General features: G+C 50.0%; 1 protein-coding gene across 4 annotated transcripts in view; it reads left to right on the top strand.

The window, feature by feature from the left end:
* The window catches only part of NINL (ninein like), a 137,498-nt gene extending 114,554 nt beyond the window's left edge, over nucleotides 1-22,944 (top strand). For 3 of the 4 annotated variants that reach the window (XM_033185418.1, XM_033185417.1, XM_033185419.1), the window contains 7 exons: nucleotides 6,614-6,718; nucleotides 8,787-8,856; nucleotides 13,697-13,855; nucleotides 14,615-14,728; nucleotides 18,029-18,199; nucleotides 19,554-19,667; nucleotides 22,004-22,944. In XM_033185418.1, coding sequence (XP_033041309.1) covers nucleotides 6,614-6,718; nucleotides 8,787-8,856; nucleotides 13,697-13,855; nucleotides 14,615-14,728; nucleotides 18,029-18,199; nucleotides 19,554-19,667; nucleotides 22,004-22,195 — 925 coding nt within the window. In that variant the 3' untranslated portion in view covers nucleotides 22,196-22,944. Of the gene's footprint in view, nucleotides 1-6,613; nucleotides 6,719-8,786; nucleotides 8,857-13,696; nucleotides 13,856-14,543; nucleotides 14,729-18,028; nucleotides 18,200-19,553; nucleotides 19,668-22,003 lie in introns of those variants that run through there. The other variant, XR_004431080.1, reaches the window with a different exon arrangement.
* The last annotated feature ends 4,727 nt before the right edge of the window (nucleotides 22,945-27,671 follow it).

Genomic DNA, 27,671 nt, shown 5'->3' with positions numbered 1-27,671 from the left:
GCAGAACTAACCCACTGACCCCTGTTGCTAATGGTGCTGCATGGCGCTTTCTGCCGACAAGCTCGCAGCCCCCGATGGGGGCTGTGTAGCCCTTACAGCCTGAGTAGGAGTTGTGAGCCCAGCCCCGTTCCGGAATCCCACGGTCATCTGGTGCTCTACCATTGGACAGAGAGAGGGCAGGACGGCCTTTTGGGGCAGCTCTGACTGCCCTGGTGTCCCGCCTTTGGTGTTAGAAAGTTCCTGCCGCTTTTTTTTTTTTTTTTTTTTTAAACAACGGAGTCTTGCATTGTTGCTGGTGCTGGAGTGCAGTGGCGCAATCTCGGCTCACTGCAACCTCCGCTTCCTCGGTTCAAGATACTCTTGTGCTTCAGCCTCCCAAGTAGCTGGGATTACAGGCGCCTGCCACCAAGCCTGGCCTATTTTTGTACTTGTAGTAGAGAGGGGGTTTCGCCATTTTAGCCAGGCTGGCCTCAAAGGTGATCAGCCCGCCTTTGGCCTCACAAAGTGCTGGGATTACAGGCGTGAGCCACTGCGCACAGCCCTTGCTTCCAAAGCTTTTTCATTGTTGTTCCCAGCAGAAGCTGTATACCCATTAAACAATAACTTTTTGCTAGTATTTTGTTGAGGATTTTAGCATCAATGTTTGCATCATAACGGATTGGTCTGCAGTTTTCTTTTTTGGTCTGTAGTGTCCTTGCCTGGCTTTGGTATCAAGCAATGCCTCATAGAATGAGTTTAGAAGCATTCCCTTCTCTTCAGTTCTTGGAAGAGTTTGAGAAGAGGTGGTAGAAGTTCTTCTTTAAGTGGTAGAATTCACCAGTGAAGCCATCAGCTCCTGGGCTTTGTTATGAGGTTTTTTTGTTTTTTGTTTTTTTTTAGACAGAGTCTCGCTTTGTGGCCCAGGCTGGAGCGATCTCAGCTCACTGCAACCTCTGCCTCCCGGGTTCAAGCGATTCTTCTGCCTCAGCCTCCTGAGTAGCTGGGATTATAGGCGTGCACCACCAGGAATCGGAATTTAAAACCTCCTAACAGCTGGGGCGTGGTGGTTCACGCCTGTAATCCCGGCACTTTGGGAGGCTGAGGTGGGTGGATCACCTGAGGTCAGAAGTTCGAGACCAGCCTGGCCAATGTGGTGAAACCCCGTCTCTACTAAAAATACAAAAATTAGTGTGGTGGCATGCGCCTGTAATCCCAGCTACTTGGGAGGTTGAGGCCGGAGAATCACTTGAACCTGGGAGGCAGAGGTTGCAGTGAGCTGAGATCGCGCCACTGCACTCCAGCCTGGGCAACAAGAGCAAAACTCTGTGTCCAAAAAGAAATACAAAAATTAGCTGGGCATGGTGGCACACACTTGTAGTCCCAGCTACTCAGGAGGCTGAGGCAGGAGAATTGCTTGAACCCAAGAGGCAGAGGTTTCAGTAAGCCAAGATCACACCACTGTACTCCAGCCTGGGTGACAGAGCGAGATTCCACCTCCGAAAAAAGAAATTCCTTTTTTTTTTTTTTTTTTTTTTTTTTTTTGAGACGGAGTCTTGCTCTGTCACCCAGGCTGGAGTGCAGTGGCCGGATCTCAGCTCACTGCAAGCTCCGCCTCCCGGGTTCACGCCATTCTCCCGCCTCAGCCTCCGGAGTAGCTGGGACTACAGGCGCCCGCCACCTCGCCGGCTAGTTTTTTGTATTTTTTGTAGAGACGGGGTTCACCGTGTTAGCCAGATGGTCTCGATCTCCTGACCTCGTGATCCACCGTCTCGGCCTCCCAAAGTGCTGGGATTACAGGCTTGAGCCACCGCGCCCGGCTTTTTTTTTTTTTTTTTTTTTTAAGACGGAGTCTGGCTCTGTCGCCCAGGCTGGAGTGCAGTGGCGGATCTCAGCTCACTGCAAGCTCCGCCTCCCGGGTTTATACCATTCTCCTGCCTCAGCCTCCGGTAGCTGGGACTATAGGCGCCCGCCACCTCGCCCGGCTAGTTTTTTGTATTTTTTAGTAGAGACGGGGTTTCACCGTGTTAGCCAGGATGGTCTCGATCTCCTGACCTCGTGATCCACCCGTCTCGGCCTCCCAAAGTGCTGGCATTACAGGCTTGAGCCACCGTGCCCGGCAAAAGAAATTCCTTTAGTGAAACTCTGTTTGTAGTAAATTTCCTGTTTTTGCTTATCTGAAAAGTGTCTTAAATTTTCCTTCATTTTTGTAAGACAGTATTTTTAGGGACACAAATCTAGATTAGCCATTAAAGGGCCGCCTTTCTGCCCTTGGAATGTCTTCTCTCCGTGTCAGAGACCTGGTTGCTGATGCTGCGTGAATGTGAATGGCCCTTGATCCGTCTGCTCTTCCTTCCATGGACTTGGTGGCTTAACAAGGCACAAAAGTACAATGTTATAGTTTTGGAGGTTGGAAGAGGAAAGGGTCTCCTTGGGCTTGGAGTGAGATGCTGGCAGGGCTGCGGGGCCATCCAGAGGCCCCAAGGGGAGCTGCCTGCCTCGCCTTCTCCAGCGGCCTTGGCTTGAGGCGTCCTTCCATCCTGGAAGCCAGCCCTGAGTGGCCGAGTCCTCCTCACATCACCTCACTCCAACACTGACTCTTCTGCCTCCGCTTTCTACCTCTAAGGACCCTCGTGATTACCTTGGGTTCCTCTGGAGAATCCAGGGTAATCTACAGTCAGAGAATGAGCAGCCTTCATTCCCCCTGCTGTGTAATGTCACATAGTCTCCGTTAGAGGCCAGTATTGTGCCATCCACAGTAGGTATCTGACTTTTGTGCTCTGGCTACTTCTGAGTAGTGGTTTATCTTTAGTGGTTTTTCTTTGCTGTGCATTTCTTTCTTTTTAACTTTTTATTTTTATTTACTTATTTTTATTTTATTTATTTATTTGCGATGAAGTCTCACTCTGTTGCCCAGGCTGGAGTGCAGTGGTACAATCTCAGCTCACTGCAACCTTTGCCTCCCGTGTTCAAGCAATTCTCCTGCATCAGCCTCCCAAGTAGCTGGGATTACCGGTGCCCACCACCACGCCCAGCTGATTTGTGTGTGTGTGTGTGTGTGTGTGTGTGTGTGTATTTTTACTACAGACAGGGTTTCACCATGTTGGCCAGGCTTGTCTTGAACTCCTGGCCTCAAGTGATTTGCCTGCCTCATCCTCCCAAAGTACTGGAATTACATAAGGCCTGAGCCACCACGCCTGGCCACTTTTTATTTATTTTATTTATTTATTTATTTGTTTGTTTATTTATTTATTTATTGTAGAGATAGAGTCTCACTATTTTGCCCAGGCTGGTCTCAAACTCCTGGCCTCAAGCGATCCTCTGGCCTCAGCCTCCCAAAGTGGATCCTCCTTAAGATTACAGGTGTGAGCCACCATGTCCAGCCTCTTTTTAACTTTTTATTAAAGTGTGATACACATAAGAAAATACATATATATGTACAATTAGGAGAACTGTCAACAACTTGAACACATGTGTGTTACCAGTGCCCAGAACTAGAGATGGAAGTCACCAGAGTCCCCAGGGGTAACCACTTCTTACAGCATAGATTCAGTTTGCTTGTTTTTTTTACTTTACGGAGAGGAATCATGCAGCGTGTACTCTTTTGTGTCTGACTTTCTTGGCTCAACCTGGTTGTGCGATTCATCTGTGTTGTTGCTGTAGTTCATACATTTGCATTGCTATGTGGTATTCTGTTGTGTGAACATCCCACAGTTTATTATTTTCTCCTGTTGATGGGCATTTGGGTAGTTCCTAGTTTTTGGCTCTCACAAATGGAACTGCACTGAACGTTCTTGCATGTGTCTTTTGGAGCATTATGTTAGGCCGTACCTAGAAATGGGATTGTTGTGTTGTGGGTATAGGCGTAGTTTTCTTTTTGTTCATTCTACTTGGAAAATACTGTCCCAGCCAGGCACGGTGGTTCACACCTATAATCCCAGGACTTCGGGAGCCCAGGAGTTCAAGATCAGTCTGGGCAACATAAGGAGACTGTTTCTACAAAAAACTTAAGAAAAATTAGTCACACATTGTGGCACGCACCTGTGGTCCCAGCTATTTGGGAGGCTAGATGGGAGGATCACTTGAGCCTGGGAGGTTGAAGCTGCAGTGAGCTGAGATTGCACCACTGCACTCCAGCCTAGGTGGCAGAGCAAAAGAAAAAAAAAGAAAACAAACATTTTCTCTGTTGAATGTATGGACTGCATTGGTATCTCATGAAAACCTCTCAGCCATCACTATTAAAATATTGCCTCTCTGGAGGTTGTGGTGAGCCAAGATTGCGCCACTGCACTCCAGCCTGGGCAACAAGAGCAAAACTCTGTCTCAAAATATATATATATGTGTGTGTGTGTATATATATGTATGTGTGTGTGTGTATATGTGTGTGTATATATATGTTTATATATATGTGTGTGTGTGTGTGTGTGTAGCCTCTCCTCCCACTATTTTCTTCAATTAGACATATGAATGTTAAAGCATTTCACTTTATTTCTCAACCTCTCTTTTATATTTTCCGTCTTCTGTCTATATCACATTTGGGATATTTTTTACATACCTCTGTGTTCCAGGTCGGTATCTCTTTCTTTCAGCTCTGTGTAATCTGCTATTTAACCCATTCCATGAGTTTTCATTTTGACGTTGACTTTTTGTTCATTTCTAAAAATTCTGTTTGGTCCTGTCTGATCATTGTCAATAGTTTCTTGTTGCTTGTTCATTGTTTGTTTCCATCTTTTATTTATGTAAACATTTCCTAACACTTATTTTTAGTTTGTGTCTAATAATTCCAATACTTGCAGTTTCTAGGGGATTGAATTCTGGCTTCTGGCTTCTGCTGTCCTTTATGGTTGGCTTTGCTCCATGTATGTTATGGTGATCTTTGACTGTGAGCTCCTATTTGCTTGATGTTAATCTCTGGGAATGTAAAGAGCCTTATATGGGATGCTATTGCTTTTGCAGAGAAGTGGGAGGCTGCTAATCTGGAACCATCTGAACCTCCTTGCAGGGCCCTGGCTGGTGCAGGTGTCCACAGTGCAGCTTCTGCATTCTGCTGATAGTAGTGCTGACATAGACATTGGTTGCAGGGTCCCCACAGCTTTGTATTGCATAATGCTCACCGCGTTGGTTTCAGCTTCCAGGATTTTGTTGCAGGTTACCTTTTCTTTTCATGAGGACAGTCACAGAGGTTACGATCAGCTTTGCGCAGGATCTAGTTGTTTGGCCGTCGTGTGGGGGATGGGGTGGGGCACCCCTCAGCTTTCAGCTTTGCATCAACTTGTTCTCTATTCTGGAGCCAGAGTGATAGTTTAAAAACACAGAACTCTCCTGCTTGAAACCCTTTGCTGCTTTTAATTCCTGTGACTTCTATTTATTTTTGTCTTTAGTTCCTCATGAGATAAAATGAAGGCATATGAAGAAGAACTTATGTTTACTATTATAAGCATAATACATAAAGTGGGCTAGGCATGGTGGCTTACATCTGTGATCCCAGCACTTTGGGAGGCCTAGGTGAGAGGATCACCAGGAATTCAAGACCAGCCTGGGCAACATATCAAGACCCCATCTCAACCACAACAAAAATTATTCAGGTGTGGTGACGCATGCCTACTATAGTCCCAGCTCCTGGGTCCAGGAGTTCAAGGCTGCAGTGAGCCATGATTGTGCCACTGTACTGCAGCCTGGGTGACCGAATGAGATCCCATCTCGAAGAAAAAAAAAATACATGAAGTGAACATGGTGAGATCATGTGGCTTTCAGTATTTTCAGACTGAAAAAATAAGAAGCTAGTACCATATAGAGACCTATTTGGGGAATAAACGTTAGCCTTACCAGTCAGTATTAAGAATGCATTCTCTGGGTTGCAAGTAGGTGTCTTAAGCTACTTCATTGGTGATCTTTTTTTTTTTTAAAGACAGGGTCTCACTGTGTTGCCCAGGAGGGTCTCAAACTCCTGGACTCAAGCAGTCCTCCTGCCTCAGCCTCCCCAGTAGCTGGGATTACAGATGCCTGATGCCACACCTGGCTCCCATTAGTGATCTTCATTGGTAAATTGCCATCTTCCTCTGTCAAATCAATGGCTTTACCCAAGCAGGGACTCTCTGAGTTGTCAGAGAACAAAGACGGCCCCAGGCAGACTTGGTTCACATAGTGGCTGTCTATCCCTGCCTTTTCCCACTTTGAGATTCACCTAGCAAAGGTTTCCCGTATATCTTGGCCTGATTCCTGTGTTTCTTAGCTCCACGCTGGGTTCACTGCCAGGGATGAGTACCCTGCAGTACCTGAGAACTCACACCCAGCACTGGCACCCAGGACACACATGTGTTTGGTGAGAGGCCACAGATGCAGGAGCAGGTCAGCTATAATCTCAGCATAAGCAAAACCCAAGGTTCTGAGTGCATTTGTGACTTGACAGCGTGGCAGTTTAGAAGCTAAGAGCTTCGTTTTCTGTGGCTTGGCTCACGGGAGATCCAAGACAGTAACACCTGGTACAGGAAGAGGGAAAGGAAGGGTGTCTGGCGCCACCTCCAGGGACGGGGAGATGGGGACGCACAGTTCTCAGGACTCCCTGCTGCAGAGCCAGTCTCCACGACCGCATGTGGCTTCCCAGGTGCTCACCAGTCTTTTCTCAATTTTTACGCAGACTGGAGTTCCATAGACTTTCCGAAGAAAACGCTTTGTTGAAAAACGACCTGGGAAGGGTTCAGCAAGAGCTTGAAGCTGCAGAAAGCACTCACAATGCACAGAGGTAAGGGCCACGGCCCCACCCAGACCTTCTAGGGGTGCGTTTTGCCCTCCATAGGGTGACCTTATGCAGTCTCCATATAGACCATGGGAAGTGTTCTCAGATTAGCCCTGCATTCCAGAAAACCCTAAACTGTGAGCCTTGTTAACTTCTGAATGACTCAGCAGATGTGGGAGGCTCTGGGCTCCTTCCTCGTGTGAGCGGCACCTGAACACCCCAGCTCCTTGGTGTGGGAAGTGGGGCAGAGCACCCGCAGCATGGTCGGGACTGCGACCAGAGCCCCAGCACCAGCACGGGCGCTGCTCACCCCACGGAGATGCTCCACGTCACACTTAGGGGTTGGGGGAGGCCACAACAGTGTCTGTAGGGGTCAGAGGTGCTCCTAGGATCCTCTCCTGATAACAGTTTCAGCTCTGCCTTCCTCAGAGGGTCATTGCTGGTTTATCTATTTCAGTGAACAAGAGCTGGGGGAGGGGACATGTGTGGGGAGGGTCAGGAACCTGAGCACTGAGGCAAGAGAGGATGGGATGGGGGCACCAGTGAGAGTTGGGGGACGGGGCAGGGGGCGCCCACCAGTGAGAGTCGGGGGACAGGGCAGGGGGCGCCCACCAGTGAGAATCAGTCAGGGGACAGGGTAGGGGGGCGCCCACCAGTGAGAGTCAGTCAGGGGACAGGGCAAGGGGGCGCCCACCAGTGAGAGTCGGGAGAGGGCAGGGGGGCGCCCACCAGTGAGAGTCAGTCAGGGGACAGGGCAGGGGGTGCCCACCAGTGAGAGTTAGGACAGGGCAGGGGGGCACCCACCAGTGAGAATCAGTCAGGGGACAGGGCAGGGGGTGCCCACCAGTGAGAGTTAGGACAGGGCAGGGGGGCACCCACCAGTGAAAGTCAGGACAAGGGGACAGGGCAGGGGGCGCCCGCCAGAGAGAGTCAGTCGGGACAGGGCAGAGGGCGCGCACCAGTGAGAATCAGTCAGGGGACAGGGTAGGGGGGCGCCCACCAGTGAGAGTCAGTCAGGGGACAGGGCAAGGGGGCACCTACCAGTGAGAGTCAGTCAGGGGACAGGGCAGGGGGCACCCACCAGTGAGAGTCAGTAGAGGACAGGGCAAGGGGGCACCCGCCAGTGAGAGTCAGGGGTTACAGGGCAGGGAGGTCACCAATGAGAGTCAGTGGAAGCAGGCAGAGAGGCCACCAGTGAGAGCTGGGGGACCGGACAGGGGGCACCCATCAGTGAGAGTCGAGGGACTGAGCAGGGAGGTGCCCGTCAGTGAGAGTCAGCGGGACAGAGCAGGGGGCATTCATCAGCGAGAGTCAGGGGACACAGCAGGAGTGTCCCCTCAGTGCAAGCTGGGGAAGGGCTGGGACTGAAGAAGGGAGAATGTGTGTTCTGGGGAGGGTGGCTTTCTGCTGTCACTACTATAGCCATATCCAAGGATAACTTTTTGGCCTTTTTTTCTCCAAGTATGCATCTCAAGGTGAGCCTAGCTCTCATAGACAGTAATTCTGAAATGACAGAATTGCCATGGTGATTAAAGTAGCGAGTCCCAAAGCAGGTACCCAAGGATTGCCCTTCCATGACAGCACTTCTGAAATCTCAAAGCTTGTTTTCCTTTAGAAACCATTTTTTCTCTGGGTTTCCTGAGTCTGTCAGGACCCCGCTGATGGCATGCCTCTGGAGATGCCAGGCTGTTGCAGTCTCTATTCACTCTGCTGAGTGTGAACTGTTACATGTTTTACAAAAGAAATATTCACGTATTTGATTGAGGAATGTCATGCAGGGTTTGCATTCTTACAATGCTGGCAGTGTAGATTACTACAGGCTCTCTCGTAATCCGACAGTTTCACTTTCCTAAAGTCTTCGTGGTTTGGGACAAACCACGGAGGATGGGATCGTCGTCATCATTAGCAGCGGCAATAGCAGGGACCAAGAGGGGCTGGAGAATGCAAGGGGCAGGTGTGGGCGTCTGTGCTGTGGCTGCAAACCCGCATGCTGCTCTTACCCTGGGTGCTGACCAGGAAAGAAGGCACTGGTTGGTCACAAGTGGTATCACTGTTAATTGTGCTTCTTCAACAGGAAAGAAATTGAGGTTTTAAAGAAAGACAAGGAAAAGGCCTGCTCCGAGATGGAGGTGCTCAACAGACAGGTGATGTATCGATGCCTGGCATGGAGCTCATGCCACCCTTCCTTTTTTTTATTATTTTGAAAGCGTTTTAAACTTACAAAAGGAAGTGGATAACATTCTTCTAAAAGACTTGAGAGTGAGTTGCTGACCGGCCCCCAGGCGTCATCAAAGTCAGGAACTGAGTGTGGCTGTGAAGACCCCTGCCCCAGTCAGATCTGCTGGTGGTCCCAAGGATGTTCAGAATCATGTGGCACGCAGTAGTTGGGACCACAGGCATCCCCTGCAGGGTCCCTTTGGTGTTTTGATCTAGAAACTGTGAGCAGCTTCTCACAGACACTGGCAGGCAGGCACTGTCTGTGTTGTGAGTGCCTGAGGCTCTGCACTGGCCTGAGGCCCAGCTGCTTGTGGAGGTGACCCGCCTGGGGAGCCTCACGCCAGCATGCTGAGCTCATCTTTTGTATTTTTAGTAGAGACGGGGTCTCACTATGTTGCCAAGGCTGCTCTCAAACTCCTGGCCTCAAGCAGTCCTCCAGCTTCGGCCTCCCAAAGTGCTGGGGTTATAGGTGTCAAACACTGTGCCTGGACACTCCCCAGATTTTGGATTTTTTTTTTTTTTCGAGACTCATTATCACTGTCACCCAGGCTAGAGTGCAGTGATGCGATCTTGGCTCACTGCAACCTCCACCTCCCAGGTTCAAGCAATTCTTCTGCCTCAGCCTCCCGGGTAGCTGGGATTGCAGGCATGTACCACCGTGCCTGGCTAATTTTTGTATTATTAGTAGAGACAGGGTTTCACCATGTTGGCCAGGCTGGTCTTGAACTCCTGACCTCAAGCTATCCGCCGGCCTCAGCCTCCCAAATTGCTGGGATTACAGGTGTGAGCCAGTGTACCCTGCTTACCCCAAAAATTTTATCATGAAAAAATTTAAACACAGGAAGGTTGAAACAATATACAGTGATCACCCGTATACCAACCTACCACAACATTAATGCAGCTGTTACCGACATTGCCGCCTGCACTGTAGTTCTGTTGATATCTGTATATTTCACTTGTGTGTGTGTGTGTGTGTGTGTGTGTGTGTGTGTGTGTGTGTTCTGAACCATTTGAAGATAAGTTGTAGGCCAGGTGTGCCTCATACCTATAATCCCTGCATTTTGGGAGGCCAAGGTGGGCGGATCACTTGAGCCCAGGAGTTCAAGACCAACCTGGGCAACATGACAAAACCCCATCTCCACAAAAAAAGAGAAAAATCAGCCGCGTGTGCTGGCATGTGCCTGTAGTCCCAGCTACTTGGGAGGCTGAGGTGGGAGGATGGCTTGAGCCTGGGAGGTTGAGGCTACAGTGAGCGGAGATCATACCACTGCACTCCAGCCTGAGTGACAGAGTGAGACCCTGTCTCTAATAATAATAATAGAAAATAAGTTCCAAATGTCATGATACTCCACTCCTCAATATTTCAACAGGCATCTCTTAAAAGGAAGTGCATCTCCTGCCTTGCCACATTGAAGGAATGCTGTCACACTTACGAAACTTAGCAGTAGTTACCTCCTATCAGTATTCAGACCATATTCTCATTTCTCCAGTTATTAAAAAGTGTCCTGTACAGTAAGTTTTCTGACAGTAGGATGCAGCTGGGGGTGCCACATTGTGTGTACCTATACCTCTGTTCAGCCGTGTTTAGCTATCAGATCAACTTACTGGCATAAACCAGCCACTTGAGTGCCTTCATGGCACCTGTGGGTCAGGCATTCAGACAAACAGCCTGGATAGCCATCCCTACTCTGTGATGCGGGGGCCTCAGCTGGGAAGGCTGGACAGCTGGGGTTACCTAAGGGCCCGGGCTAGAGTCATCTGGGGACCCCTTCTGCTCATGTCTGTCTGGGCCTCTCCTCATGGGGCTGGACCTGGAGGGAGTGTCACGGCGGGTGTCAGGGAGCTAGTGTTCCAGGGCAGCTGGTGGGAGGCGCGGCTCCCAGGCCCTCCCTGGAAATCACTCCACGTTATTCCCACTGAGTCCCTGCAGCTGCGGAGAGGCTTCTCGGATGGGTAAGTGTTCAGGTCACATTGCAGAAGAGGACGTGGGATGGAAGAAGCTGCTGGAGGCTTCTTTGGACAACACATCCCCTGCAAGGTCACTTTGGTGTTTTGATCTGGAAGACCTGTTTTTCCCCATGACACGGGCTTTTGGAAGAGCCCAGGTAGTGGTCCCATGGGCCATCCCACATTCTGGATCTGTCCAGTTGTTTTCTGAGAGTGTAGGCTACTCTGGTCGTATGTCACTTGTCTGTCTTGTAAACTGGAAATTAGGCCTAAAGGCTGGGGCAGATGCAGAGTGAACATATTTGACACAGATGTCATTTGTTTTAACACACGGCCAGGAGACAACTGCTGACATCTCATGCTGGCTTCTGCAGTGAAAGCCAGATGAGTGCAAGTTCGAAATTAAGAGGTGGCCAGCGTGAACGCCACCAGGAGCAGATAGCATCTCTGCCTCCTGATGCAGCTCCCTGCACAGTATCTGCCCAGGAACTTATCACCCGAGTCACAAGGAAGCACCAGACAAACCCCAAATGGGAGGGGATGGAACTGTATTTGTCAAAAAGTGTCAAAGTTATGAGAGACAGAGGCTGAGGAGACATTGCACATTTGAGGAGGCTGAAGCAACAGGACAGGGCCCGGCTGATCCTGTGCCCGGAAGGATGCTGCCAGCTCACCGACAAAATGAAGTGTGGGGACATGAAAGCCACTGTCCTGAAGCAGTAGCTGCACAGTAGCTGCGTGACAGCTGCTGTCCCCGGGAGGCAGGCGGCTGTGGAGGAGGGAAGACATCATGTGTGCGCCTGTGTGTGTAGGGGGGCAAAGCAGATTGTGGGGGGTGTTGTCAACTAGGAGCCGGGATGGAAGGCAGGTGGGTTTCCGTGGTCATGTGCTAGTCTTGCAACTGTTCAAGTCTGAAATTATTTCCAAATGAAGAGTTTTGTGTGTGTGTGTTTGTTTTGAGATGGAATCTTGTTCTGTCACTCTGGCTGGAGTGCAGTGGTGTAATGTCAGCTCACTGCAACCTCATAACCGATTCTCCTGCCTCAACCTCCCAAGTAGTTGGGATTACAGGTATGCGCCACCAAGCCCGGCTAATTTTTGTATTTTTAGTGGAGATGGGGTTTCGCCATGTTGGCCAGGCTTGTCTCAAACTCCTGAACTCAGGTGATCCTTCCACTTCGGCCTCCCAAAGCACTGGGATTACAGGCATGAGCCACCACACCCAGCCACCAAATGAAGGGTTTAAATGTTAAAGGTGAATAGAAGAAAATCCACTATTATGTTTATCTCAAGAACTGAAGGAAGATTCCATTTCTACTCATGAAATCAAGGCTGTCTTTAGAGGGCCAGGTGAATGTGTGTCAGTATTAAAACAATTCTAATTTTCACAATGAAATGTAATAGACCCGTGAGCTCTATGCCAGACGTAACTGCCGCGTGCTTATGTTGTGGTGGAAGCTTCTCTTAACCTCAGGCTCGAGGTTCTAGGGAAGGGATGAGGTGAGGTTAATTTGCAAGGAGTTGCATGAGAAAAATTTGTGGACTCCCTAATCTTGAGTAAATCCAAATGGAAACAACGTCCCAGTTTTCTTACGTGCCTGTAAAACCGATAAAAGTAAAGGCAGTGGTTGTTGGCATCACTGTGGGAAGGTGACGTGTACGTGGTCGATTGTGCTGAGAGTGGGTCAGAGGACATCGCTCCGAACCCCCAAGAGCTGCGGTGGGAAAAAACAAGTAAGCAGAAATGTGGTTGCATGAAGATGTTCCCGACAGGTGACTGCAGACAGCAGAGCCTCCGTGGTCCAGACCGCAGGGCCGCTTTCCTGCCACTGTTTCACTGCACGGTGCCCTCACAGGTTCACCCGCTGAACGTTTGCTGAAATCCACTATCTATGGGGGGTGCTATTGAGAAAAAGCAAAACATACCATTTGTTGAACCCATATACCCTGCCAAGAGCTGCGCTTGTGTGTTCAGTGACGGAGATCAGAGGAGACTTACGGGATTCATATACCTCAAGTTTAAATAGGTTGCTTTTTCGTTAAAATTGCCGTATATTTTTAAATATATTAAAATAATCGTGGAGGAAATGAGACAAACGTGAAAGGTGTTCCAAACAGTGGTTTGGATGGTCATGGCATCTCCTCCGCTCTGGTGGCCTGGATGTGTGTTTCTCCTGGGGGCTGGAGCAGGATTCCTGTCCTCGGCACTGGTGGCGTGTGGGGCCGATCATCTGCGTTATTATAGGGTGTCGAGTGCCCCCATGCCGTTGGTGCCAGCAGCTTCCTCCATCTCCAGCTGTGATCACCAGAAATACCCAGAGACATTGCCAGACATTTCCTCAGGAGCAAAGCTGTGCTTGGTTGAGAACAATTACAATGATATGAATTGAGCTGCTGGCTTAGAAGTATTTTGGGGGCAAGGTGGGCCGGGCTCCGTGGCCCACGCCTGTAATCCCAGCACTTTGGGAGGCTGAGATGGGATGATTCCTTGAGGCTAGGAGTTCAGGACCAGCCTTGGAAACACAGAGGGACCCTGTCTTGACCAAAAAACAAAACTAGGTGGGAGTGGTGATGTGTGCGTGTGGTCCCAGCTACTTGGGAGGCTGAGGTGGGAGGATCACCTGAGCCTAGGAGGTCACAGTGAACCATGAATGTGCCACTGCAGTCCAGCTGGGGCAACAGAGCGAGGGCCTGTCTTGAAAAACAAAACAAAGCAAAAAACTACTTAATAAAAATATAGCCAATGATGGGCAAATATATATATAAAATAAAAATTAAAAACATGTTTTTCTTATGTATTTAAAAACTTGTTCCCCCTAGAATCAGAACTACAAGGATCAATTATCCCAGCTCAATGACAGGGTTCTTCAACTGGGACAGGAGGCTTCTACCCACCAGGCCCAAAGTGAGGAGCATCGTGTGACCATTCAGCTGTTAACACAGAGCCTGGAGGAGGTGGCGTGCCGCGGGCAGCAGCAGGTGGGTGGCCTCAGCCGCCGGCAGCTCCACCTGGGCTCTGCTGGAGGCTGGGAGCTGCGGGGTGCAGAGGCGGCTGCAAACAGGTCAGGACAGGCGCTGAGGAGCCTGGAGGGAAGTGAGGGGCTTCCCAAGCATGCCTCGGAGAAATAGGTGGACTGTGCTGTGTGGGCAAATCCCAGTATCTAAAGAAAGTAGCAGAATAGCTTTACATGCTGCTGACAGAGGAGCGAATTGGTGCAAAATTCCCTGAGGGCAGTTTGGCAAAATATACACTTAGAGGCTGAAGGAAGTCCACATGCCTTCACTTCAGGATTCCTATGGGGTGTTCCCGAGAGCCTTGTGGAAGGATGCAGCTGCCGCGTTTTCCTTGCTGTGCTATTTATAATAGCAAAGCAGAAAGGAAATCTGCCGAGTCACCAACAGGAGCTGAGGGAGTCACTGGATCACAGCACAGCCATTGAAAACCATGTTTTCAAATCACAATTAATGCCCTGGGAAACGCTCCCGCTGTGGTGAGGAGAAGGCGCTGCCTGCAGTGCGTGGCGCACCCAACACTGTCTCACCAGGGAGATGCGTGTGTGTAGAGGAGGGCCCGGGGATTGACTGCAGGGCACAGGGCTGGCCTTGGTTGGTGGGTTCATGGGGATTTAAATTCTGTAATTTTTTTTCTTTTCTATAATGTTCCGAGGTTTCCGCACGAATTACATACCAGACTCTTCAGATACTTCTTGACTTGTGCAATTGATGTTTTAAAAACAGAGTGACCAAATCCAGAAACTTAAAGTTGAAATTGAATGCCTGAATCAGGAATATCAGAGCCTGCAACTGTCACAGTCAGAGCTGACCCAGACCCTTGAAGAAAGTCAAGGCCAGGTGGGTGTGAGTGGTGGCTGGAGGCACTGCGTCCAGTCCCACCTGGGAGCAGCATCACCACAGTGCCAACAGTGTTGCCAGGCCTCCTCCAGCGCAGAGAAGGTGTAGAGCTGGCCTGGACACAGCTGTCCCGTGCTTACTGGGCCCAGGAAAAAGCTGCTCCCAGTGCAGAGTTGGTTGGACTGTGCACAAGCCCCGTGAAGAGTGGTGACTCAGTTTACTCCCAAGGGAAGGAGTGCGGTCACCATGCTGTGGGTGAGCCCTCCACAGAACAGAGGAGCCGGAGGCAAGCCTGGGGACTGTGTCATCAGAACCAAGGCAGCAGGCTCCAGCCCTGGGGGTGGGGTGAAATGGGCACTCATGGACATGCATGACATTGGCCTCTGTACACGCCTCCAGGTGCCACACCTGCTGGCCCTGCAGGGAGAGGCATGGGCGGTGCAGACACGGGAGGCTGGGCTACGGTGGCAGGAGCTCGTGGTCTGGGACAGACAGGTGTGTGCAGGGGCAGCCGAGCAGGGGCCTCAGGGCGGGGAGCCGGCTGGGGATGCTTGTGGAGGGTGGCTCAAGGGAGAGGAGAAGAGCAGGTGTGTGGCGGCCAAAGGTGCCCAGAGAGCGAGTGCCCAGTGTGGACACAGCTGCAGGGCACACTTGGAAGCTTGGGGGCTGCAGAGAGGAAACGGGGCTGTGGGAAAGGGTCTCTCCCTGCCTGCCTGTGAGGCTTGGCTGAACCTCTGCACCCAGTCCCCCCAGTGCTGGCCCTGGCGCCCTGGGCAGAGGCACCCCCTAGACGTCCTCAGACACAGAGGGGGTCAGCTGGGCACGGATCCCAGAGCTTTCTGGGTGCTGTTGGGGCTCCCATAGGCTCTTGGCCTTGCAGCTACAGTCTGTCAGTTTCCCAGAGGTGCTCTGCCTATGTGGGGCACCCTTCTCTACTTTTGAGTCTAAAAGGAACCCTGGAAAATTGCCTGGGCCCGTTCGAGTCCTTTGAGGCTGAGGAGTAAGACCACCTGAAAAGGCCGGCACTTCCTTAGCACCTGGCGCTGGGAGGCACCGCTGGGGCCACGGGAGAGCATTCCACACCCCTGCGGCCATGCCTGCCACCAGCCTCTCAGTTGGGAAGCACCTCACCGAGTCTGTCCTGCAGCCATGTGGGTCACCCCTTCTTCCTCATGATTTAGAGGAAGACGCTCCCCCAAAGCAAGTGGCTTCCAGTCAGCATCAGGAAGCTGGGAGCTTCCAGGGTAGCTCAGGACACTCTGGAAAAGGCAGACAGGGCTCCCTAAGAGTGGCCACAAGAGGCTGGGCCTGAAGCTGAGGTGGTCACCGTTTCCACGGGGGAGGGAAGCCAGGGCAGTCACTGTCATGCCCATGTGTGGCTCAGGAGGAAGGCCCCAGAGGCCAGAGCAGACAGGAGGGATGGGGCCTCATAGAGGAGCTCAGAGGGTGGAGGGTCTCCCAGGGGAGCTCAGAGGGCAAAGGGACGGGGACCCACAGGGCCCTCTCCACGGGAAGGACAGGAAGGGTGGCTGCACTCAGGGTGGGAGATGATGCCCTGTCTGAGGCTCTGCCTCACTCCAGCACCCAGAACACAAATGTCCTTGTTTCCAGTGCTCCCCGGGGACGTCTTTCCCTGTCCCTGTGACTGTCAAGGTCTGTAGATGTGGACCGTCTCGCGTTGCTGAGGAAGGAGATGAAGAGCACTGGATGGCTGTCTGTTCAGTAGATGTTTACAGGCTGCCCACCATGGGCAGAGAGCCCCCTTGGGCTGGACCCAGGCCAGCTATGGAGGGGCTTAATTCGTGGGGGTTCCGTCCCAGGATGGCGGTGGGGGGTGGTGCAGTCTGAGGACCTGTAAGCATCAGAGCCGAGGGAGTCGGGGTGCGGGGCCAGAGCCTTCCTGGTTGGGTAGATGTGCTTGACGCCTGGGAGTCCCGCAGGTCTGGGGGACAGCAGCCAGAGTGACCGTCTGAAATGAGCCTTCGGGAGAAGGCTGTGTTTGGTAGAGATGCGATTTAGAACTGGTTCTTCCCTCCTTTTCTGTCTCAAACCATAAGCTGCCCCCGAGGGCCTGGAAAATGTGGGGTGCAGGTGGCGTCTCTCTGGGGTGACCCCCGTCCTGAAGAAGGGTGAGCTTTACAGTGATGACCTGGCCCCCCAAGACGGGCCCCCAGCTCAGCTGAGTCAGTGCAGGGACCACTGAAGGGAAGCCAGGCCTGGCAGTGCGGGCGCAGGGCATTGCCTTCCCTCTTCCTCCACCATGCGGTGATGCCAGGCCCGGCCCAAACGTGCCCCCGATGGAGGGTGATTCCCACTCCGTCTGTGGGGTCTCAAGTGAGTAAGGGGTGGCGTGGCCGGTTCTTACAGGTGCCAAAGAAATCCTGGTGAAGCCTCCAGTTGGCTGGATGTAAATTGTATTTGGATCTTGGCTCAAGCTGATTAAAGGGGCTGGCATAGTGGTGCACAGTTTACCGTAACAACTCAGCCCGACTCCAGCAGACGGTGCCGTCCAGGAAACCAGGCGCTGCCAAGGATTCCAGCCCCGGCCCCACCTTCCCTTCAGCAGTCCGTGTTGTCTGGGCAGCCTATGGCCAGTGTAGCCCTGTTTCAGAGTGTGGGGTCTCCGCTGAAAGGACTGGCGTGGGTCATTGTTTGAAAAGAATCAGGCCCCAGTGAGGTTCACTGAAAGCTAACACTGGACGCAGCGGAACCTGAGTCTGACGGGAAGTCAGCGTCACCGTTTTGAAGGGTGATGGACACGTTTTCTGCACTCTAGCCCTGTGGAAGCGCTGGCTGACAGCAGCCTGGCTGTCCGAATTCCAAAGAAATGGGCTCCTGGCCGGGCGCGGTGGCTCAAGCCTGTAATCCCAGCACTTTGGGAGGCCGAGACGGGTGGATCACGAGGTCAGGAGATCGAGACCATCCTGGCTAACACGGTGAAACCCCGTCTCTACTAAAAATACAAAAAACTAGCCGGGGGAGGTGGCGGGCGCCTGTAGTCCCAGCTACTCGGAGGCTGAGGCAGGAGAATGGCGGGAACCTGGGAGGCGGAGCTTGCAGTGAGCTGAGATCCGGCCACTGCACTCCAGCCTGGGCAATAGAGCGAGACTCCGTCTCAAAAAAAAAAAGAAAAAGAAAAAAAAAAGAAATGGGCTCCTTCTAAATTTTCAGGGGCTGCTGCATCCTCAGGAGCACACGCCCTCCTTGTCCTTGCGGGTGGGGGTGTCCTTGGATGGAGAGGGTGCCCCACTGTGCCACTCTCAGCAGCCCCACCAGAGCTGTGTCCCCTCCCACGTGCAGGTGCAAGGAGCTCACCTGAGGCTGAGGCAGGCCCAGGCCCAGCACTCGCAGGAGGTCCAGCAGCTGCAGGAGCAGATGAGCCGGCTGGTGCCCCAGGACCGTGTGGCTGAGCTGCAGCGCCTGCTCAACCTTCAGGGAGAGCAGGCCGGGAGGTGCCTGGATGCACAGCGGGTGAGTGGGGGTGCAGCGAGAGGCGGCTGACGAGATGAGGAGGAGGGTGAGGCGGGCCCAGCAGTCCTCAGTTACTCAGAAGCTGCCCAAGTGTGAATACATGAGTCATGTATGTAGCATGTCAGATGGTGAGGAGGGCTGTAGGGAGAGGGGCAGCATGGTTTTAAACAGGGTGGCCAGACAAGGCCTCACAGGTGGCCCCTGAGGTGGTGAGACCTGAAGTAGGTGAGGGAGCAGCTCCCATGTGGCAGGGGAGCAGCAGAGGCCCTGGGGTAGGGGATACTTGGCATGTTCCAGGGGAGCAGGGACCGGAGGCAGAGAGCAGAGGGTGACAGACCGGGCCCAGCAGGTGCCCCGGACCGTGCAGGTGGTGGGCAATGGGAGACAGTGGCTCCGAGCATGGACTGTGGAGGGTGGGATCCCACCCACCACCTCCCAGCTGAGTGACCTTGGGCAAGTGAACCTCTCTGTGCCTCAGTTTCTCATCTGTCAAGTCCTGCTGGCAGTGGCGTCCACCTCAAGGCTTATCGGGAGGCGTCAATGGGTTGGCGCTTTTAGAGCACTTGAAGAGGCCCCGGCACTGCTGTGCCCTGTGCAAGAGTTTAATTCAAAAGGCTGTTTAATTCAAAACTCACGCCTGAAATTCCCAACATAGTTCATAGTTCATCAGGGACAGACTTCGGGAGAGATCAGGAGCCAGAGGGCAGGGGACACCCGTCTGGAAAAGGAAGTGGCACACGACTTGAAAAGTGGGTAACATTTGATGTTTGTAAAGTGTAAATTCTAATGAAGAACAACCTTGTAACATCACACAAAGGGGTCAAGCTAAAGTTAAGTGATGCTACATTATTGACAAACAAAGTTAAGGAGAATCCTCCTAGAAAAAGACACTTAACAGTGAGGGAAGCTCACTTTGGAGTTATTTATGGTTAAAATCTTAGGACCAGTTCTCTGAGGACAGATGAGTCTGCTGATTCTCCCTGAACGACAAAGAGAAAGGAAAGCTGTGTGGTCTGGCCCAGAACATATTTTTGTTTTGTTTTGTTTTGTTTTTTGAGACAGAGTCTGACTCTGTTGCCAGGCTCAAGTGCAGTGGTGTAATCTTGGCTTACTGCAACCTCCACCTCCTGGGTTCAAGTGAACCCCTGTCTCAGCCTCCCAAGTAGCTGGGATTACAGGTATGCACCACCACATCCGGCTAAATTTTGTATTTTTTTTAGTAGAGATGGGGTTTCACCGTGTTGGCCAGGTCAGTCTTGAACTCCTGACCTTAGGTGATCCGCCCGCCTCGGCCTCCCAAAGTGCTGGGATTACAGGTGTGAGCCTGGCCACCTGCAACCTTCTTTTATGGCAGGAAGAACATGAGAAACAGCTGAAAGCCACAGAAGAGCGGGTAGAAGAGGTGGAGATGATTCTGAAGAATATGGAAATGCTCCTCCAAGAGAAAGTGGATGAGCTGAAGGAGCAGGTGAGTGATGGGTGCTGCTGCTTTCGTGCTCGCGTCCTCTTCTGAGCGCTCTCTACTTTTATGGGTGTGCAGGCAGCTATTACAGGAAAAGGCTGCTGTCTTGTCACAGAAGTCCAGGGAACTAAATGCATACCCTACACTGCAGGTGCACATTGCATTTATTTTCCTTCAGGAATGGTTTTAAGATCTGTGCTGGCCGGGCGCGGTGGCTCAAGCCTGTAATCCCAGCACTTTGGGAGGCCGAGACGGGCGGATCACGAGGTCAGGAGATCGAGACCATCCTGGCTAACACAGTGAAACCCCGTCTCTACTAAAAATACAAAAACTAGCCGGGGGAGGTGGCGGGCGCCTGTAGTCCCAGCTACTCAGGAGGCTGAGGCAGGAGAATCGCGTAAACCCGGGAGGCAGAGCTTGCAGTGAGCTGAGATCTGGCCACTGCACTCCAGTCTGGGCGACAGAGCGAGACTCCGCCTCAAAAAAAAAAAAAGATCTGTGCTGTGGGTGTTCACATACACTCAGGGCTCATCCGTTCATTTGTTCGTGTAGTCATTCAGGCGTCCCTGAGCACCTCTGGTCGAAGCTTTCCTAGGTAGACCTGAGATACGCAGAGCTGAGCCTACATCCCGGACCTGACCCTCTGGAGACAGAGGTAGAGCATACATGCCCTCAGGCCATGATGAATGCTCTGAAAATGAGAGAGTAGAGGTGGAGGGAGCCGGTGAGGTGGTCAAGGCCACGTTGAAGAGCCAGCATTTGGACAGATGCCCAGTGACCAGCACAGGAAGGTCCAGCTGTGTCCCCAGCAGAGGCCAGGTGGCATTTGGAAGGCTCACTGGGTGGGAGATGGACACATCTCCTCATGTCTGGGGGACCCCAGGGAGGGTGCATTCCAGGCAGCGCACAGCCATGGAGGAGGTCGCCGTGGCTGGTGTGAACTGGTAAGGCTCAGGTAGGCAGCACCTGTCGTGTGTGTCCAGAAGCCAAGCTCAGGGGTTTGGGTTTTATCATAATGGCAGTTAGAAGGCATTGGGAGATGTTAAGTAAAAGCATGGCAAGATCTATCTTTTAAAAGAAACCATACTAGGGAAAAAGTCACTTGGGCTGCTATAAGGAGCAAAGACCAACAATGAGGTGCCATAGCTCGCCTAATCTATGGATGCTCGAAGTCTAACTCAGCAGGTGGGAACCGACGTGCAGCCGTGCTGTGCCCCGAGGGCTGATGGCACAGAGTGTGGGTGGACCCCACGGGTGTGGGGTGCACACACACAAGAGGCCTGGCCACGGACCACATTCAGTTGTTAGGAGATATTAAGAGAAATGTGAAAACCTGGAGAAGTATTTTTGCTCCATCGTGATCCAGTATGGTTTGGTCTACGTGAGGGATCCCAAGCTCAGCCCAAACTAGACAAGGCATTTGTGGAAGGTGCCCAGTCCCTTCCTGGGGCCACCGTCCTTGCCCAGCTCCCTCCCCTGCTGGTGCCCCCCGTCCCTCTCATCCTTTCTCCCTGGCACACACCCACAGTCCTCAGTTGCCTGTCTGGCCAGTAACACTGACTTCTGGTTAAATCCTGTGGCTCCTGCACACCTGCCCTGGCCCTGAGCCCAGGCCACAGCTCGGGGCCTCAGTACTGCCTGTCCTGTGGCTGCTTCCTCCTCTGCTTCCCCTGGCTCATGGCCCTGCTGACATCACAGCCGGCAGAGCACACGCAGCTGAACCTGTTCCATTCGGAGCATCCCAGGGCCTTCTGAGGACTGTCCATTTTGGCCTGAAGTCCCTGAAGCCCTTGTTTCATGGCACAAAGCTGCCTCACGTTTCCCCACCACACGGCCCAGCAGATTCTCAATTTCCTCTCATGCCAGAGTGACAGAACTTACCATCATAATGCAGTATTTGTGTCAGTTTTTTTTTTTTTTCTTTTCTTTTTGGAGATGGAGTCTCGCTCTGTTGCCCAGGCTGGAGTGCAGTGGCGCGATCTCCGCTCACTGCAAGCTCCGCCTCCCGGGTTCACACCATTCTCCTGCCTCAGCCTCCCGAGTAGCTGGGACTACAGGGGCCCGCCACCTCGCCCGGCTAATTTTTTTTGTATTTTTAGTAGAGACGGTGTTTCACTATGTTAGCCAGGATGGTCTCGATCTCCTGACCTTGGGATCCACCCACCCCGGCCTCCCAAAGTGCTGGGATTAGAGGCGTGAGCCCCCACCCCTGGTCTTGGGTCAGATTTCTAAGAGCCCAAAACTATGGTTTGCATAAATGTGGGAGGATAAAAGAGAGCAGGCTGATCTATAGCGTTTCTCCACCGGCCTCATGCAAAGTATTGGCTTCCTCCCCTCTCTAGTTTGAAAAGAACAGGAAGTCCGACCTGCTGCTGAAGGAGCTGTATGTGGAGAATGCCCACCTGGTGAGAGCACTTCAGGCCACCGAGGAGAAGCAGCGAGATGCCGAGAAGCAAAGCCGCATCTTGGAAGAAAAAGTTCGCGCTCTCAACAAACTCATCAGTAGGATTGCCCCCGCAGCCCTCTCTGTGTAAAGACGGATTGTTTTCCAGGATTCATTCGAAAGCACATCTTTTAAATTAAGCCACTGTGATGCCTTAGTTTTCCGTGGGTCATGAGCCATGAGTCCTGGGACATCTGAGGATTGGGATTCTTTGTTCACCCCCGAGACAGTGAATGCCCTGCCCTGGGCAAGATCGGGTTCGGCGGCTGGGGGAATATGCATGTTGCAAAAGCCTGTGTTTTTATTAGCGGTCCTGAGTAATTTTCCTTGGCAAAATTCCCAGTTTTGCCACTTGTTGGAGGCAGATTCTGGGAGCTGTCAGCAAGGAGCAGCTAAGTGAGTAGTTAAGGACAGCACTTTCCATGTGCTACTTCTGACCCGGCTGTCAGATTGAAATGTAAAATCAGGGCTCTGTACAGTTTTGCCATTTCACTGTTCTGCTTCGAGCTTAGGTTATTAGAACTCTTGGTGGAGGGTGCGTACACACATTCCAGAAAGGCTTCACTCGCTGGGAACGTCAACCCAGCGAGAAAAGAGGGGAAGCCCCTTCTCCAGGGACCTTATCTGTGGACTCAGGGATGATGGTGTTTATTGCAAATGCACAATCTTTTTCCCATTGAAATGTCATCACACTGGAAATTGTACTATATGTAAAAAAAAAAAAAGTATAGTTTTATATTTGAAATGTATGCAAATTATGGTCATATGGCTGACTGGAATGTACTGCTGTAATATAAAAAGTCACTGTATTTGCAATACATTCTTTTCTATTAAAATTGACTTCTAACTTTCTTAATTTTTTAAACTATAAAATATTTCAAACATACAGGAAAATTGTTATATAAGAAACACCCATGTGTCCATCAACATATGTAGTAAGAATAATATCCTGCCACAGCACTGTGGAGGGCCGGAGCCTATTCTGTTCTCAGCGTCCGCCCTCTTCCTGGGCCATCCGCCATCCCAAAGCTGGCATGTCTTCTCCTTTCTGCAGGAGAAAAATGTCACACTGTGGAAAGATAACAAAGCCTGGAACAGATGGAAAGTTCGTTTCTTTGGAAGATTTGGCAACATGACGTTGACTGGTTCTTCACAGTTAACTGATAAATGTAATTAGTCCTAATAAAAATACAGATGTTCCATGCCCCAATCAACCCCAGAATTGGACAAGGCATTCTAAAGTTTTTACATATAAACTAAATAAGCAAACAAAATAATTAGGAAAACTCCGAAGAAAGAAGAGCAATGTATGGGGACTAGTTCTACCAGTTATTAAAATACAAGTCCCAATACAGTTTGTGTTACACGGGTGTATGCATTTGTCAAAACTCATTGAGGAGTACGCTTATTCATTCACTTTGGGCTTCTGTCTGAGGCTGCAGTAACGACATTGGAGTAACCAGGAGACCTGAACAACATTATCGATCTACTGACATCTAGAACCCACCACATGACACCAGCAGAAGCAAATACAGCCGAACACTTACCAAGACAGACCATATTCCGGGCCAACAAATCTCAAAAAGTACAAAGATTCAAGCCATACAATGTATGTACTGTGACCACAATGGAATTAAATTAGAAATCTGTCCTGCAATATGAAGCTGGAAACCATCATTCTCAGCAAACTCTCTCAAGGACAGAAAACCAAACACCGCATGTTCTCACTCATAGGTGGGAACTGAACAATGAGAACATTTGGACACAGGGTGGGGAACATCACACACCGGGGCCTGTCGTGGGGTGACGTGGGGGGAGGGATAGCATTAGGAGAAATACCTAATGTAAATGATGAGTTAATGGGTGCAGCACACCAACATGGCACATGTATACATATGTAACAAACCTGCACGTTGTACACATGTACCCTAGAACTTTAATAAAAAATTTAAAAATGAGGTAAAGTGAAAAAAAATTTAAAAATTAAATTATTACATGTGCCCTGAAAAAAAAATCCATCCCCCAATATTTGGAAACAACATACTGCTGAATAACCCATGAGGCAAAGAAGAGATAAGAGGGGAAATTAGGAAATATTCTGGATTGAATGGAAATGAAAACACAATATATCAAAATTTGTGGGCTAGAGTGAAAGCATTACTTAGGGGAAAAGTCACAGCACCAAACACCCAGCTTAGAACAGAAGAAAGGCCTCAAGTCAACGACTTCAGCTTCCACCTTAAATAATTCGACAAAGAAGAGCAAATTAAACCCTAAGTCAAAAGAAAATGATGATGATCAAAGCAGAAACTAAGGAACAGAACAGATTGGCCATGACATGCTGCAGGCTAGAGCGGTTGTGTTAAGTTTGGTTGGCACGGCCACACTCAGTTCCAGACTCCCTACACCCACAGATTGCCTACGCCTGCTTCGTGCTCCAGCAGTAACACAGAGCGGCTGTAACAGGTCATGTGGCCCAGAAAGCCGAATACACAGAAAACATTTGTTAACCCTTGAAATAGAAAACAAAGAATAGAGGAAGTAAACCAAAGGCATGTTCTTTCAGAAGATTAGTAAACTGATAAACTTCTAGTCCAGTCAGAGTAAAAGAAAAAAAAACTTACTAGTATCAGAAATGAGAAGTGATACCCACTACAGGTGATATCACTATAATCTACAGATATACAAGCATCATAAGGCAATATTATGAAGAACACTTTTATTTTTTGAGACAGGGTCTCACTGTTGCCTAGGCTGGAGTGCAGTGGCAATGATTGTAGCTCACTGTAGCCTCCAACCCCTGCCTCAGCCTCCTGAGTAGCTGAGACTACAGGTGCATAGCACCACACCTGGTAATTTTTATTTTTTTCCTGACATCTCACTATGTTGCTCAGGCTGGTCTCAAACTCCTGAGCTCAAGTAATCCTCCTGCCTTGGCCTCCCAAAGTGCTGGGATTACAGGCGTGAGCCACTGTGCCCAGCCCATGAACAACTTTATATAAATAAATTTAGTAACTTAGAAAAAACGGAGAATACATAAATTGCCAAAGCTCATTCGAGAAAAAAATGGATAACCAAAATAGCCATGTATTTATTAAGCCAAAACTATGGTTAACCTTCCCACAAAGAAACTTCAGGCCCAGATGGCTTAAATACGAATTCTGTAAACATGTAAGAAACAAATAATACCATGTATGTAAAACGTATAATAGATATATTGGTTTCATCCATGGCTCCTTGTTCATAACTCCCATGGCCTTCGTTGCAGTCTTTTGTTGTAATGCTGGGGCATTTTAGGCCTCAGGGAAGACAGTCTCTCTTTCTGCCCTCCTTTCACCTGCTTCTTTTTCTCTCCCCGGCAAGAATCTTCCCGCCTTTCTGGCTTGGAGCTGGCTGTAAAGAAATTCTCTGATAGGAAGGGGCACTGCCCCATACTCTGAAAGAAGGAATGCAGCAGGGGCTAAGCACCTGAGCAGACGGGCCTGGCTGGATGGCGCCACTCAGACTATGAGCATTAGATCATACCCTTTTTGTCCAATCGTTTCTCTGCTTGGTTGTCGATCATGCCTATCTAATGAGATTTCTACAAAAGGCCCAAAAGGACAGGGTTTGGAGAGCTTCCGGATTGCTAAACATATGGAGGCTCTTGGAGGGTGGTGGGCATCGAAGCTCCATGTGCCTTCCCCACATCTTCCCCTATGTACTTCTTCCATTTGGATCCTTTCACCTGCATATTGTACCATATCCTTTATAATAAACCAGTAAGCTTAAGTGTGTCTGAGTTCCAAGAGCTGCTCAAGCAAATTAATTGAATCCAAAGAGGGGATCATGGGAACTCCAACTTGAAGCTAGTTGGTCAGAATCTCAGAGGCCCAGACTTGTGATGGTGTCTGCAGGGAGGGCAGTCTTGGACTGAGCCCTGAGCCTGTGGGATCTGACGCCATCTCCAGATAGTGTTGGAACTGAAGTAGAAGTAGAGGACACACCTGGTGTCCACTGCAGAGCTTGGTATGTGGGGAAAATCCCCACACATTTGGTCACAGAAGTCTTCTGTGTTGTTGTTGAGTGACAGAACAGTTTTTTTTCTATTTAGAAAACTCTTCCAAAAAATTGAAAAGGAGGGACTATTTTCCCAAGAACACCACAGACCAATCTTTCGCATGCACACTGATGCAAAAATTCTACAAAAAAATTTCAAATAAAATCCTACAAAAACGATAATATATCATGACCAGGTGTGGTTTATGCCAGGAATGCAGGGTCAGCTTAACACTGAAAACTCAATTGATCAATCAGCCACTGTAATTCACCAGACTAACAAACTAAAAGACAAAACCATCTCAACAGATGCAGAAAAAAGATATGACAAAATCCAGCATCCATTTCTGATTTTTAAAAAAATTCTCAGTAAACTAGGTGTATGAGTCTGTTCTCATGCTAATAAAGACATACTGGAGAGTGGGTAATTTATAAAGGAAAGATGTTTAATTGACTCAGTTCCACATGGCTGGGGAGGCCTCACAATCACGACAGAAGGCAAATGGACAGGAACCAAAGTCACATCTTACATGCTGGCAGGCAGAAGAGCATGTCCAGGGAAACTCCCATTTATAAAACCATCAGATCTTGTGAGACTTATTGACGAACACCAGAAAAGTATCGGGGAAACCACCATCTTGATTCAATTATCTCGACTGGCCCTGCCCTTGACACGTGGGAATTATTTCAATTCCAGGTGAGATTGGGTAGGGACACAGACAAACCATATCACTAGGAATAGGAGGAAACTTCCTCACCCCAATAAAGGGCATCTACAAACACTTAAGAGCTAACATCATAATAATGAAAGACTGTTTTCCTTCTTGGATCAGGAACAGACAGGGGTGTCTTCTCTGACCACATATATTTAGTACTCCACTGGAAGTGCTAACCAATGCAATCAGGCAAGAAAAAGAAATAAAAGGCATTCAGATTAGAAAGGAAGAAGTAAAACTCTTTATTAATAGAACACATGACTGTTGATGTAATTTACAAAAAAACCATGAGAACTAACAGTTTAGCAAGGCTGAAGGATACAAGTTCAACATCAATTATACTTCTATTTACTAGCAACAAGCAGTTAGAATTTGAAATTTTAAAATACCATTTAGCATCAAAACTATGAAACGCTGACATGGTAGACCTGTACACTGAAAACTACAAGATTATTAAGAGAAATAGAAGACAGAAACATTAATACATGGGAAGACAGACCTTGTTTATAGGCCAGAAGACTCAATATCACTAAGATGTCAATTCTCCCAACATTTTTATATAAATTCAGTGCAATCTCAAGGTGCTAACAGGGGTTTTTGTTGTAGAAACTGACAAGTTGATCCTAATTTCTTTCTGAGAGACAGTCTCACTTTGTCACCCAGGCTGGAGTGCAGTGGTGTGATTTCAGCTCACTGCAGCCTTGACCTCTGGGGCTCAAGTGATCCTCCCACCTCAGCCCACCATGTAGCTGGGACTACAGGCATGCACCACCACACCCAGCTAATTTTTTATATTTTTTGTAGAGATGGAGT

The sequence above is a fragment of the Trachypithecus francoisi genome, unplaced genomic scaffold, assembly GCF_009764315.1.
Source record: "Trachypithecus francoisi isolate TF-2019V2 unplaced genomic scaffold, Tfra_2.0 Lachesis_group21, whole genome shotgun sequence".
Lineage (NCBI taxonomy): Eukaryota > Metazoa > Chordata > Mammalia > Primates > Cercopithecidae > Trachypithecus > Trachypithecus francoisi.
The sequence above is the reverse complement of the archived record's forward strand: the minus strand, read 5'-3'. Positions and strand labels throughout refer to the sequence as shown.